At 37.8% G+C, this 15,752-nt stretch overlaps 1 protein-coding gene across 2 annotated transcripts in view; it reads right to left on the bottom strand.

Moving 5' to 3' along the window:
- Positions 1 to 15,752, bottom strand: part of COBL (cordon-bleu WH2 repeat protein) — a 351,447-nt gene that overhangs the window by 94,880 nt on the left and 240,815 nt on the right. Inside the window, exons 8-9 of one of the 2 annotated variants that reach the window (XM_044671172.1) lie at positions 8,230 to 8,377; positions 4,297 to 4,467 (exon numbers count right to left, since the gene is read on the bottom strand). In XM_044671172.1, coding sequence (XP_044527107.1) covers positions 4,297 to 4,467; positions 8,230 to 8,377 — 319 coding nt within the window. The remainder of the gene's footprint in view (positions 1 to 4,296; positions 4,468 to 8,229; positions 8,378 to 15,752) is intronic. The other variant, XM_044671249.1, reaches the window with a different exon arrangement.

The raw sequence follows: 15,752 nt of genomic DNA, 5'->3' as shown, positions 1-15,752 counted from the left end.
ATCAAGAAAAAAAATGCCTTCCTGTTTCTTTTTGAGTTGGGTTAAATCTACTTATGGTGACCCTGTGGAAAGCTTCATTCACAGCTTAAAACTTTATCGTAGGGATCAAGAAGCTACATTTTTATAGAAAGTTGTAATTATGGTCAAGCCAAGGACCTTGGCCTTAGCAACAGCCCACCAGCCTGATGGAAATGAGTCAGAAAGAGGACTAGTAAGAAGGACACTAACATTCAGGAATACCTCCAGAAGAAGGCATCTAAGACAGAGAGGGAACTGGAGATCAAGTTACAAAATAATCTAGGACCTGGGGATTCTATGTTTAGCTCAGATAGGAGAAGAATTAAGGGAGACATGATTGTGGTCTTCAAGTCTCTGAAGAACAGTCATAATGATATGTCTTGTCTCCACAGGGAAAAAGTATGATAGATTGATGGGGAGTTGTAGGGGCAGATTTCTGTGAATATCTTTTAAAGACATTTTAACAATAAAAACCATCCAAAGGGAAAAAGGATTGATTTAGAAGATGGTGTGTTCTTAGACAAGAGGCTGGATGATCACAGTGCAGGGTTGGTGTAGGGGAGATTACTGTTGAAGTTTAGTGCTACAAAGTTTCTTTGGTCCCTTCTGAATCTGAGTTTCTGTCAGGAAGTGTTCAGAGAAAAGCCATTTGAAGGGTTTCAGAGAAGGATATCAGAAGGATCATTGTAGAAGGTACCCAAATGAAATAAAACAATAAGGAAGGGTTAAAAAGATATTGCGGAAGGAGGAATTAAATCATTAGAAATAAAGAAATGGAAGGTCCTTCTTTCTTTTGTTCTATAATCCTGGCTGTGACTTAGAAATGAACCTCTTTTACTGGCAAGGAAAGTATTCTCTATCCCCCACACTACAGAGGCTCAAGAGGTAAGATAATTTTTTTCTGGGGATATCTCTTACACCTTCACTAAAGAATGGAAGTTTCTTTCAGGGTACCCCTCTTAGATCCTGGTAGCATACTGCTCCATGCTTGCCAACTCATAAATCAGTGGTCCCCAAACTTTTTTGGCCTACCGCCCCTTTCCAGAAAAAATATTACTTAGTGCCCCCTGTCACATACTATCACTGCCCCCTTACACTTATTCACTGCCCCCAAATGCACCTGTGGCCATCACCACCTCCCTGGATTGCTGCAGCACCCACCAGAGGGTGGTGGTACCCATTTTGGGAATCACTGTTATACATCATAATTTCAGCAAGAACACTTTTCTTCTCAGAAATAAAAAAAAAACAACAAAAGTATTTTAAGGATTGAAAATAATATTTTATGAATAATGATGAAAGGAACCTCAATCTATTGTGTTTTCTAGGTAAATCCCAACTGTCTCATTAGACTATTAAAGGACTTGGGTTCTTTTCATGGGTCTGGCTCCTAATAACTGTGTGACTTTGGGAATATCACAGAACCAAAGGATCTAGATCTAGAAGAAATCTTAAGAGATCATCTAATCCATCTGAAAAAACATGAAACAACTAAAGACTAAAGAGATTAAGGACTTGGCAGAAGCCAACCATAATAGCAGACAGGGGATTTGAATCTCATTTTCTTCCCCCAAATTCAATGCCCTTTCCTTTGGCAGAACCAGTTTAGGTAAAGAACCTAAATAATTCCAGGGAAGAAAAAAAAAAGCCTCTCTTTGAACCAGACAGCAGCCATTTTTCTCCTAGCTGGCTCACCAAAATTATAAGAATAAACAGAGCCAGTACCCAAATGTTATTTATGATAGAAGGGAGAGAGTTTATGAGGGTGAGACTCTCTTCAAGGTCTCCCCTCTTGCCAAATGTCCACTCCCGAGACTTCGAGGGAGTGTCATCCCAAAACTGGGTGACCTGGATGGTCGTGCTGCCCCACAGGAGTTGGGGATGAGGCTTCTCTATAAGATGAGGTATTGGGTGCCCCAATCCGATTCTGAATGAGGGCAGGGTACAAGCAAACCTTCCCCCGTGGTCAGTCAACTTTAAGTGGGTGGTCTGGCTTCAAGATGGAGGCAGCCAGACCAAGCTGTGATTCCCCTCCCCCTTGTCTCTCAGGCTCTCTGGAATGCTATCTGACTAATGAATGTCTTTTATTTATATCAATATAGGGATTGGGGAAAGGGATAAAGGGCAGAGGGATTTTGGGGTGCCCTCTTCTCTATTTCTATGGGGTCCGTCACTCGGGTGAGAACCTTTGGGGTTCCCACACCTAATTGTCTCCCGCCTTGTCCCTTCTTCTGTTTCTATTTCTAACCTTTTCTATAATTGTAAGTTAGACTGGAAAGGGTCTCTCAGCAAGGTTGGGTAATGGGGGAAGGAGCCTAAGAGATCGCTCCCAAAATAGAGTCCCAAACTTAGACGACTTGAATGATTGAAGTCTTGCTGGGTGAGAAGCGATAGGACGCCTCTGACCAGGGAATCTGGGTTTCAGTGTCCAAAGAAAGATCCTCAGGAAGCCCTCAGGACTGGATTTGAGTTGAGATGTTCTCCTCCACCCTCTCTCAATCCTCCACCGGAAGTTCTTCCTCTCTCTTCCTCTTCTGGAGCCTTTCCCAGAATTCCCTTTGGTCTCAGCTGTCAGTAACTGTTGCCAACAGCCTTCTTCTGGCTCTTCCCATCCTTACATTAGCTACTTAGACTTACTGGAATATGAGTTTCCTCATCTCTAAAATGGGACTCCCAGGTCATTGTGAGGACCAAATGAGATTCCAAACTTATAAACTAGAAAGCTAAATAACTTGAGCTATCACTTGGAAGCCTTTCAGTCAGAGACAGTCAGTGGGCTATTTATTAACTATAAGGAAGTCAGAAATGATTTGTGAAACAGGCTTAAATATATTCAGAAGACTGTGTTAGATGGGGGGAAAAGATTCTTAACCTTCAGGATAGCAAACCCTGAGAATGGAAACTGAGGTGGGGAAGGGGCTTGCATATTTTTTTGTAGAGAACTAAACAACAGCAGTTCAGCTAAGCATTGGATAGAGTGCCAGCTGTTGTCAGGAACATTCATCTTCCTGAGTTCAAGTCTGGTTTCAGTTACTAGCTGTGTGATCCTGGACAAGGTACTTAATATTGTTTGCCTCAGTTTCCTTATCTCTAAGACGAGCTTGAGAAGGAAATGGCAAACTACTTCTGTATCTTTGCCAAGAAAACTCCAAATGGGGTCATAAAGAATTAGACACAATCGAAATGACTGAACAACAATATAAACGACAGCTCTGGGTTAGCTATCTAGTCCAATTGCGGTCAACTGAACTGTACTTTATTCAGTAAAGGGCTAACGAAGGCTGAGTCAGAGTGAGAGGAGAGGATGCTGCAAGTGTCTATTCTTACACATCCCAAGATGGTTTTGCTTTAGAACATAATATCGCCACATGTTGACTCACGCTTGAAAGGGACAAAGGCAAGCAGGTGCTTGACCTGGGCAACAATGTAATTTTTCCTTATCTTATGGTATTTATCAAACCATGACATTAGTGATGACAATCAGACAGTCCAATTTCAACTTCTTGGGCATTGAGGGAAGATTAAGGCAAGGAGAAGAACTGAAAGTTTTATTCTGGCAATAAATTGGCCTAACTGATACGCTTCTGTTTCCTTCTTCAGAAGGAATGCTGTTGACATCAGAAGGACTAGAATTTAAGAATACTTTGAAGCTATAACTGACACAGTGTAGTCTTAAATCTGTACCTCAAAGAAACTAATATATGATACAAATTTTTATTTCAAAATAAAATGATGATCTTCTTGCATCAAAAGTTGCAAGTTCTCTCTAGCTGTTATTATATCCAAGGGAGGAAGATCTTCCATTCAAGTTTGGCAGCTCAACAGTTCTGAGAAGGGCAGAATAGCCATTAGCTATTGTGCTATTTAACATTCTCAATTTGTAAAGCCCTACACGTTTTCTGGTTGCCATGCTTAGCCTCCAAATACAACAAAACCCATCTGCCTTTAATGGCTTGTGCTATCAGTAAGGATGTTTTAAAGACATCTCTAATGAGAGCAACATGGTATCCTCACTGGCTGTGCTTGGCCACAAAAGTGTCACTCTGGCTTAAATTCTAACCACATACAAGTTAATTATGTTTCTGCGTGCTCCACTATTTCACCCATAGCACATTCCATGTTAAAAACCCAACATATTGCATTGTTCATTTAAGGAGAGAGGCTGGAAAGGAAAAACATGTATGTCCGAAGAGCAGAATGAGAAGTCTGGAAACTCTTCCATGAGAAGTTCATCAGAGAAATGAACAGTAAAGACAAGAGTTTAAATAAAACACCTACGTTTGGGTCCCAGTTCTGAGGATTCTGTCCCATCTGCTTCATTGTGGAACCCTGGAGAATCCACAATATCTGTGTCTGGAGGAGGGTAGGGTGGGGGTGGGGGAAGCACTAACTGGGGTGGGCCTCGAGGAGAGCCTCTAGGAGGCTTCTGTGGCACCTGCCGTCCAACACCTATATGGAATCAATCCAGAGCTTCAGCTGAGAGACACCTTTCCTTACAAAAAGAAATCTAGAACATATGATCATAGCGCTCTCAGTCTCTCTCTCAGTCTCTCTCTCTCTCTCTCTCTGTCTCTCTCTCTCTCTCTCTCTCTCTCTCTCTGTCTCTCTCTCTCTCTGTCTCTCTCTCTCTCTCTCTCTCTCTCTCTCTCTCAGTCTCTCTCTCTCTCTCTCTCTCCCTCTCTCTCACAAACACAATCCAACTGCACATGTACTTTGTACATTTTTTATATAAGGATGGATATGTTATGGCTCAAATGAAAAAATATCCAAATACACTCTAAGATTTGGTAGATGCAGTTTGTGGAAGTGCGGATGAAAATAAATATTCTGGGCTTAAAAAAAACCCCAACTAAATGCTTATATATAAAGTAATAGTAACTGACATTCGGATAGTATCTTAAAGCTTATAAAATGCTATATACAGATATTCCATTTACTGAACTAAAGGATCTATTTCAGTTGAACAAGGAATGTCTTAGCACTTGACAGTCATTGAATGAATGAATGTAGTTGTGTTACTTAAAAAAAAAATCGACCCATAAACTATTATGGATTGATCGTCTGTGTATTTATTTAAACCTTCCTGCACCTAGTCACTTCTTAGAGTGATGAATTTTACATTTACTACTCTTATATTGAGAGGGATGGAAACACGTGATTTCAATGGTATAAGGAACTCCCAGTGGAAACTCTATCACTGCACTTTCAGACCTTTGCTGCAACTTAGAAATCTTGAGGTTTGCCTAAAGCACTGAGATTAAATGTCTCATTTGGGATCAAATAGCCAGGATTGTATATATGCCAGAGGTGGAACTTTAACTTGAGCTCCATGGTTGGCTTTCTACCCACTGTACCACACTGCCTCTCACAGAGTATTTAATATTTGTTCCATAGCTGTCTCATTCAAAGCTCAAATGGATGAAAGAGAGGCTGAATAATCTAATGGAAAGATCAATACAAAGGATCAGGACCCCGAGGTTCTGATTCACTAATACCATTGAAGAGATTCTGCTATCTGTGTGACACAAGGAAAGCCACTTAGTCTCACAAAGCTGTAGTTTACTGACTTAGAGAATTCTAGTGTCACCTGCTAACTGGTATGTTTTACTGGGTACCCTCTCTTCCAAATCATTTACTAAAAATATTAAATAAAATAATATTACTGATTTTACTCTGAGCCCTTCTATATCTGAAGAAGGGCCTATATTACTGATCTTTTACTTCTGAGTTTTTATCTTGAAGGAAATTCTCTAACTGTGTCAGGATACTTTCCAGATAGACTGGGATGAAACCATGTCAAATTAGAGGTTGGCTTTTAAAAAAATCTAAATGAATAATGCACTTTGGTTTTACTTTGCCCATGCCATGCCATTTCTTTCTTAAATAAGATAAAATTCATTTTGACAGATATAATTTCCTAGGCCATAACATATGCATATTAATAATGTTCACATGCATAAAGTGTGTTGATAAAGTAATGAGATTGCTTTCTAAAGTTACACACAAAAATTGGCTTTAATGCTTTGTGGTTCATGAACTTTGAAAAGATATACAGAAAAGAAGCCAAGCATAGGCTGGTCAAATACTAACATTTATTAGTTCATGTTTTAAAGTAAATTATTTCTATATACAAAGAAGAATAGGGGGGATAATTCAAACTTAATCAGCTGCTCAAATTTGCCTGTAATTTTGACCATCTTTATAGGGAAAAAATTAAATTACTTAAAAAAAGTAAAAATGACTTTTCCCCCACTTAGTGGCCACACATCTAAAATGTTTTCTCAGAAACTGCACAGATTTTTCTTCTTTTCTCTAATCTAGCACTCCATATTTAGCGGCATCAGTCTAGCTTGTTCACTTACACTCATATATAGTAGCTGAACTTAAAGGACAACTTGGCTGGGTGTTGAATGTATGTGTGTTTGCTTGGATGTATACTTAAGAGTAATATATAAAGTCTAATTTCCCATTGCTTGATTGTGGCTTGGAAGTGAGTCAAAAAAAAAGATTATATCAGAGCAGGGAGAACTACTGAGCTGGGAGAAGTCTGAGGAGCAGTTCAGATAAAGGAACATGGGTTTGTCTTCTGAAAAAGGAGAAGGTATGATTTGCTCAGTGGAAGAAATACTACACATGTATGCTTTTTTGGGGGGTAGTGGGAGTGAGGGAGAAAGAGAGGCAGGGTGAGGAAGAGAGAAGAGAAGAAGGGAAGATGAGGTAAGGAAAGAAAAAGAGAAGAAAAAGGAGAGGAAGAGGGGAAAAGGAAGGAAGAATGACTAAAAGAGGGAGGAAGGAGAGGTAAAGGAAGAGACAAAGAAGAGGGAGAGGGGAAGGAGAAGAGTTAGAAAATGAGGAAGAAGAACAGATAGAGAAGAGAGGAAGAGGCAGACATTGAACTGAGACCTCTTGTTGGATTACTGGGTGCCTTTCCTCTCCTGAAATGGGATAGTTTTAGTCCAGATCTAGGACTGTTTAGATCAAATCCATGTTGTTGTTCCTTGTGCTTCTAACAAGGGGTATCAAATATAGAGGCAAAATTCTTAGACCCATATTTCTGAGGTCTTTTTTTCCATTTTAGACAGAAAGTTTGAGAAAAGAATGGGTATTTGGTCCATAAGAACAAGTCTATGATAGTACAAAAGTGATTTCTTATGAAGCTGAAGAGATAAATTTTTGAATAAGCAGATGTTTGACAGAAATAATGGTTGAGGGTAGGTCTTATTGTGGAAATGGAGAAAGGGTTTATTTTGGTGATATGTGGATAGGATTTTCCCTAAGGAAAGAAAAAAGGTGGATTTATATATGAAATATGGACTTAGGATATTTCTCAGGATAATGAACTCCCTAGATCATGAACTGAATCAAGTAGTTCTTAAAAAAGTAGTATATTCCCATTAGGAGACATAGTGGGGAATTTCCTCATATAATTAGCTGTTGTCTTAGAAGTGCCATGAGATACACATCATCAAAGACATGTATCACATAGCATATTCAGGCATATTATCAATTGAGATAATGAGCTCCAATGGACTAAGTTATTTCCTCATAACTAACTCTTAAATACTCTTTAGCAGTAAGTTTTCATTTTTATGCAGTTCATTTTTGAAATCTCCTTACTGTATAATTTTTAAATATCTGTATTCTTGAATCAGGGAACCTTTTGTTGTAGAAAAGTTCCTTAAAGTTTAATTTTCTTTTATGCTTTCCCCCCTTGAAGCACTGCAGACCCTCTACATGTAGAGTTCATAAATGGAGATTAGCTTCAAGGAGGATTTGTTTTATTGAGAGCAAATGGTTCTGAACATGGACAAATGATATACAAATATCATGTTCCTTAAAATAATTTATTTTCAGCACAGATGTCCTTTAAAAACACTTCCAAGGCACCAAAAGCATGGATTTACAATCTCTCTCACACAACACAAACTCATACTATTCCTTCCTGACTTCTCACTTTTGCCCTACTTCTTCTACTCTCTTGATATTGTTTAGCTACAAAGTTTTCATTTATCCCCATAACTGCCATCAGGCATGGATGGCACCAACTACCAAATGTTTTTATTTCCAGACTTTCTTTCTTCAGAATAAATATTTTTCCACATTATGACGCAACTCTAAAACAAGTCTATTTTCTTTGTTAATGGCAAGTCTAGAGCAAAGCCAACACACCAAGGCACATGCAAAAACCAAAAGAAAAATGATGTTTCTCACCCATTGTGCTCTTCCTATTCTCTTCCTTATCATCTGTCCTGTTTGGGATGAGGGGAGTTGATGGTGGCGGTGGTGGTGTTGGTGGTGCTGGTGGTGCTGGGGCACGTCTCTTTTTCTTCTGTAATTCGTTCTGTGATGCTTGTGATACCTATAAAAAAAACAAAGAAGGAAGAAGTCAAGTTGGGTTTATATTGGGGAGGTGACAATCTATAATGTTTGCTTGAAGTCGATTCTGTAGAATAGCAGTTGGTTCTTTGTTCCCTGGATCTGTGACTTCAATGGTGAAGTAAGGAACTCCTCCATGATTTAGGTCTAGAGAGATATCTGGAGCATTGAGAAGTTAAATGACTTGGTCAGGCGTCACAGGGCTAATAGGTATATTAAGGCCAATTGTTAACTGAAGTCTGCCTGAATCTAGGTACAATGTGTAAGCTATAAAGTAGAAAGATAACAATAGAAGAGCTGCTGCTGCTGCTAGCTTTCATTTAAAAGTGCCTACTATGTGCCAGGCACTACGTTAAGTATTTTACAAATATTATTTCATTTGATCCTTGGAATAACCCTTTGAGGTAAGTGCTATTATTACCCCAAGTATACAAAGAAATAAAGGCAAATAGATTATACACATGACTTGCCAAAGGACAGACTTCGAATAAGTGTCTAAAGTCATATCTGAATTTAGGATTATGCTCTACCCATTGTGCCACCTACATATCCTGTGAATAAATTCAAAGGAGAAAAAAATTCCAAAAGGAAACCCACAATAAAATCCATTGTCTCATGTGTCTGGATGTAAACACAGCCTCTTGCAATTAAGCAAGGTGAAATACAGACTGTAACACAAGGAGATTTCTAATGGCATTCATGACTATGAGTGTAAGAATTTGTTTTTCATATACTGTATTAATTCCAATTTATTAAGGAGAATTACTATGTAATCCTATGTCTGGGATCTGTGTCAGAGATACCATCTAGTCTGTTACTCTTTACATTTTCTTTGTCTTTGGAAATCCCAAAGAATGTTTTCCTTTTTTAATAGAATTTGGTTAATAAAAGAAGTAAACAAAGGTTCTTTTCCTGTGGATGTGCCTGTTCACTAGTGGGGATGGGAATGGGTGGAGAGGTTGATGAACCATCTCTTAATTAGCTACCACCACTTAAAGATGTCTTAGAATGGCCAAGAGAATGGCTGAATAATGAGCTCCTAAAAATCTATTTATCGGGTGGCCTAGCCCAGTTCTGGTCAGCCCCTGGTAACAAAAGAACCATGGAGACCTATATTTCTTTATCAGTTATGATGCTGGCCTAACCAGTAAACCTGATATAATCAATAAAGTTATTTTCTTACCCAAAAAGCAGTCTCAAGATAATTTTAATTGAGAATAAGTCTGTAGAAGGATATTCCAAAGGAACAGAATAGATTAAAAGGAAAATGGATGAGTGGTCCAATACTATATATTAAGAAGAACTATTAATATGAGGAAATCCTGGAACCAAAGCAGGAAAAGGACAATGGGAAACATTTGGTTGATAATCAATGGAGAGGGATAGTAGTTGAGAGAGTCTACTTAAATAGAAGGAGGAAACAGTTCATAAAAAGAAGCAGGTCATGAAAGATCCTAAAATAAATACAGAGACAGGATACAGTAGTGATGGAGGGACTTCAATTATCTAGGCATCTGCTGTAGGTGTTCCTGTTGAAGACAGCACAGCAATAAATCTTTGGCTTGCCTTAATAATGTCATCCATCAAAAAAGAGTGTTAGCAATGACACAAATTGTTATTCTGCATTTGAATCTTATCAACAAGGAGAAACTGGTTGTTGGAGCAGAAATAATGAGAACCTTGGGAAGAAGTGATGACTCCATTTTAGAATATAAGAAAGAGGTGGGCATTGTCTAGATCTGGGGAGAGTTGAAGGTAAAGGAGTCAAAGAAAGTATAAGCAGGATCTCATGGCCAACACTACTGTAGGGTAAAGTCAGCTTAAGAGAAATGGAAAGTGAAATCCAGAAGACACCAAGAGACACAGTTCTAAAGAAGAGTAAAAAAAAATGGAGTTGTTTAAAGAGAAATGATGAGGGATACTTAAAAAAAGACAGCAAATAGGAGGAAAAGGGAATGAATAGAAAAGTAGTCAAACAATTACTTTTTTCAATAAATCTGGGATCCAGCTTAAGTTTAGTGGCTTCGGTTTGCTATATTACTTAGCCAATAAGCATTTATTAAACACTTAGTATGTTCCAGGCACTGTGCTAAGTTCTGGGGAAATAAAAAAAAAAGACAAAAATTGTCCCTGCCCTCGGGTAGCTCACATTCTAATTAGGGAAGCAACATGTAAATAACTTGGTATATACAAGATACATATAAAGTAAGAAAAGGTAATGTGAACATAGTATTTGTATATACAACATTTATTTGAGTACAGGTTGACATGTTCCCTTCTTTTCCCTTGATAGATCTTGTGGTGGAGAGAGGGGGCATAACTGCTTTGCATAATTCTTCTGTCAGTTAAGGAGTTTAGAATCTTGGGAAAAGTTCAGTTGGTCCTGGGAACTCGTGGAGAGAGTCAGGGTCCATCTGAGCTCCTTCTTTAGATTGAAACCTGGCCTATATTTTGCAGTTTTTCTTTTGAAATTTGTTAGTGTAGCTAATTCCTTTGAATCTCCCTACCCTTCCTTATTTCCCACCTTCATTTCCCTACCTGAATGTCTGAGAAGTTTTGAAAAGTAGAATAGATCTGAGTATTAGTTTCAAACTTGATACTTTAGTCAAATAGGGCTCACCCTTGTTACAAGTTTATCTACTGAATCATTCTATCCAGCTTTTTTTTTTTTTATCCTTTTGGCTAAAAACTCTCTGAGCTGAAGTAGGCTGGTTCCTACTCAGACTCATGTTCCTGTCCACCTTCCCCCACCTGAAGCTTTCTCAAAGGGGCTGTTAGGGCTACCTTGTATCCTCTACCCTGCCAATCTACCCTAGAAGACAATAAACCCCGTTTGTATTTAATCAAAACCTTTTGGCTACTTCATTAGTTGATTAATAAGAGAGGGAGGAGGAGAGAGAGGAATAACATACTCTCTGGAGTTTGAGGGAAGCTGAAAGGTATCCATTTTGGAGGAAGTGTATCTTCAATACTTCCTTCTAGTCCCTTCCTGTGAAACTGACTAAAGCCTCAAGTCAGTTTCAAGCCAGTCTTGGCTGGCTCTAACCTCACTCTGTAAAAGTGTCCCTTTTACTCCAAAGGCTCAGTCTGTTTTCCTTCAGTGTTTGTCTCTAACCTGGGTCCCAGTCTGTATTTCCCTGCTGTTGCTGCCTGCCTTAGATTAACTCATCCTCTCCCTTGCAACTCTTGGTATCTCAGTGTTTATATTCCCTAAACTCAGACATTCCCTTATTTCTCTTACCACCTCAACTACCAACCTTCATCATTGTAACTTCCTCATCCACTATATTGCCTTAGGGATTCACAAACCCTATCCACAGTGCCTATCCTCAATTCAACCATACCTTTGTCTTAATTCTCCACTATCTAGCCTATTCCCTTGATTACTTCCAGCCTTGTGTCCCTTGCCTTGCCTTATTCCTTATCACCACCATCTATTACCCCTAGCTTCAGTCCCGTATTACATCCCTAAAATTCCCTTATTACAATCTAAATTTTTATTATTGCTTCATTCATTCATTCATTCATTCATTCATTTAAGCAATAAGCAACTATGAGTTCAGGGTAATGGGAAATGAGCAATGAAAAGTTTATTAGATAACATTATTTCTGCCTACATGGAACTTATAGTCAAATAGAGAATTCAACATTATGTTTAGCTTCTTGAGTTCATCATTTCTGATAGTCTTTTCCCTCAGGGTTCTTCTCCTTGTTTTCCAAAACTAAAAAATGACAACGTGTCTATATATTTATGTAATATGATTACTCAATTCTATCCTTCCAGGCTAATTTTCCTTTCCAGGTAATAAGTATTTTTAAAAAGAGGCTGTCTGAAAATGGGACACTAATACACTGTTGGTGGAGCTATGAACTCATCCAACCATTATGGAAAGCAATTTAGAATTATACCCAGAGAGTTATAATACTCTTAGACCCAATACTATTGCTGGGTCCATTTCCCAAGGAGAATAGGAAGAAGGAAAAGAACTGCTATGTTCCAGAATATTTATAGCAGCAGCTCTCTTTGTGCTGGCAAAGAATTAGAAATTGAGGAGATCCAATCAATAGAAGAATAGGTAAACAAATTGTGGCATATGATTGTGATGGAATGCTATTACACCATAAGAAGCGAAAAAATAGGCTAATTAAAAAAAATTGGAAAGAACTACATGGAATCATGAACAGTGAAATGAGAAGAACCAAGGAAACATTATACACAGAATTAATACTGGAAGAAAAAATTGTGAATGTTACCTCCAGTCAGTGAGCTGGAAGGTGAAAACATGAAAGACTAAATTTGTATGAACATGTTGGTCTCCTGGTTGATATTTTCTGTAATGTGGGGAGGGTAGGGAAAGGATTTATTATGTAGATATGAAGAAAAGTAAACTAAACCTATGAGAGGTTTGTATTTCACCTACATACAATCTTTTCCTTTGCATATGGAAATACTTTTTATTTACTTTTGTAAAAGCTGGGATAAAAAAAAAAGGCCTGAAGACAACATGTCTTCAGGTTTAATTCAAATGAATGTTTAAAATTGTTTAAAATTTCAAATAAGGTATGAGGATGTCTCCTTTTAATAGAAGGTGGGCTGAAAAAACTTTGGCAGGATCTGTCTTTTTTTTTGCCTTTTTATTTTTTATTTTTTTATTTTTAAACATTTATTAATATTTATTTTTTTTTGAAAAGTTAATATGGTTACATAATTCATGCTCTTACTTTCCCCTTCACCCTCTGACTTCCCCCTCCCCCCCATGGCTGATGTGTATTTCCACTGGATTTAACATGTGCCATTGATCAAGACCTATTTCCAAATTGTTGATAGTTGCATTGGTGTGGTAGTTTCGAGTCTATATCCCCAATCATGTCCACCTCAACCCATGTGTTCAAGCAGTTGTTTTTCTTCTTATTCCACTCCTGTAGTTCTTCCTCTGAATGTGGGTAGCGTTCTTTTCCATAAATCCCTCAGAATTGTCCTGGGTTATTGCATTGCTGCTAGTACAGAAGTCCATTACATTCGATTTTACCACAGTGTATTGGTCTCTGTGTACAATGTTTTTCTGGCTCTGCTCCTTTCACTCTGCATCAATTCCTGGAGGTCTTTCCAGTTCACATGGAATTCCCCCAGTTTATTATTCCTTTGAGCACAATAGTATTCCATCACCAGCATATACCACAGTTTGTTCAGCCATTCCCCAATTGAAGGGCATACCCTCATTTTCCAGTTTTTTGCCACCACAAAAAGTGCAGCTATAAATATTTTCGTACAAGTCTGTTTATCTATGATCTCTTTAGGGCACAAACCCAACAATGGTATGGCTGGATCAAAGGGCAGGTATTCTTTTATAGCCCTTTGAGCATAGTTCCAAATTGCCAGCCAGAATGGTTGGATCAGTTGGAACAGTTCCACCAACAATGCATTAATGTCCCAGTTTGGGCTAAGTGACAGCAGCAAGACAGTGTATGATAAACCCAAAGAGCCCAACTTTTGGGTCAAAAATCCACTATTTGACAAAAACTGCTGGGAAATTTGGAAAACAATATGGGAGAGAATAGGTTTAGATCAAATCTCACACCCTACACCAAGATAAATTCGGAATGGGTGAATGACTTGAATATAAAGAGGGAAAGTATAAATAAAAGTGAACATAGAGTAGTTTACTTGTCAGATCTCTGGGAAAGGAAAGATTTTAAAACCAAGCAAGAGTTAGAAAAAATCACAAAATGTAAAATAAATGATTTTGATTATATCAAACTAAAAAGCTTTTGTACAAACAAAAACAATGTAGCCAAAATCAGAAGGGAAACAATAAATTGGGAAAAAATATTTATAACAAAAAACTCTGACAGGGGTCTAATTACTCAAATATACAAGGAGTTAAACCCATTGTATAAAAAATCAAGCCATTCCCCAATTGATAAATGGGCAAGAGACATAAATAGGCAATTTTCAGATAAAGAAATCAAAAGTATCAATAAGCACATGAGAAAGTGTTCTAAATCTCTAATAATTAGAGAAATGCAAATCAAAACAACTCTGAGGTATCACCTCACACCTAGCAGATAGGCTAAAATGAAAGAAGGGGAGAGTAATGAATGCTAGAAGATCTGTTTTAACTTACACTTTACAAATAAGGTTTCCTCTTTTAGCAGTAGTCTATGAAATAAAAGTATAATAGCCACTACTTATTTATAGCTCACATATAATTACATGTAACTAACAATATATAAATTTATATGTATTTATATAAAATAATAGCTAGCACTTCAAGTTTTAAGGTTTGCAAAATGCTTTACAAACATTATATCATTTGATCCTCACTACTATCCTGGGAGGTAGGTGCTATTTTGATCCCCATTTTATAGATAAAGAAACTGAGACCTTGTAAGTATTTGAGGTGGATTTGAACTCAGACCTTCCTAACTCCAGCTCTAAGGTTCTATGTACTATATTAACTAGCTGCCTCAATTAATACAAAATGTTATTGATTTTGTGAAAACAATCATTCATTTGATATCAGTGTCAGTGTTACTAGAATTTATGTAGAATCATAGACTCTCAAAGTTGGAAGGCATCTAAGGGTCTATGTAGCCCAAATCACCCCTGAAGGAGAACTCCCATAATGACATCCCTCATGGGTAGTCATCTAGCCTTTGCTTCCTGGAAGGGGGGAATCCACCACCTTTGGAAGCAGCCCATTCCACCTGCCCACATTTTTCATTGTGGAGAAGTTGCTCTTTTTATTGAGTGGAAATGTTGACCTGGTTATGTTAATCTAATTGGTCCTCATTTTGCTTTCAAGGCCAAGTAGAATAAGGCTCATCAGTCTCCCACTGCTTTGGTGTTCTCTGGGTCTTCTCTTTAGAAGACATACTTCTTAATTATTGTTGAAACATTTAATTTCACTTGCAAGTACTTAAATCCTGAATTCAGAAAATTCAGCCTTCAGAATTAGTGGACAGTGGAATAAAGCCATATTTCGTTATGCAAGCAACATACCTTATCATTTGTACACTTTGGGAACATTCCAGAAATGAGAGAAATAGAAACAGAACTTTGAGGACCACTGGGTGTCCCTAGTAAGAAAAGTCTTTGTTAACTGAGCTTTTTTTTTTTTTTTTTTTTTTTTTTTTTTTTTTTTTTTTTTTTTGTCCTATGTTTTATTTTATCTTACAGTTCCCAGGAAAGGCTCAGAGGAGTCCACCCAAATTTTGACTAATCCCTGAGGTCAACTAAGTCACTTCATTCGGTTGTTTATGTTACATTTCATTTGCTAAAAGCCTAAAGCCTCCTCCTTCCAGGTGTGCCAGTGAAAACAAACCCTATCATTGCCATCTTTGGTGATTCCAGAAAG

This window comes from Gracilinanus agilis, chromosome 1, assembly GCF_016433145.1.
Source record: "Gracilinanus agilis isolate LMUSP501 chromosome 1, AgileGrace, whole genome shotgun sequence".
NCBI classification, from domain to species: Eukaryota; Metazoa; Chordata; class Mammalia; order Didelphimorphia; family Didelphidae; genus Gracilinanus; species Gracilinanus agilis.
This window is presented reverse-complemented; position numbering and strand designations above follow the sequence as displayed.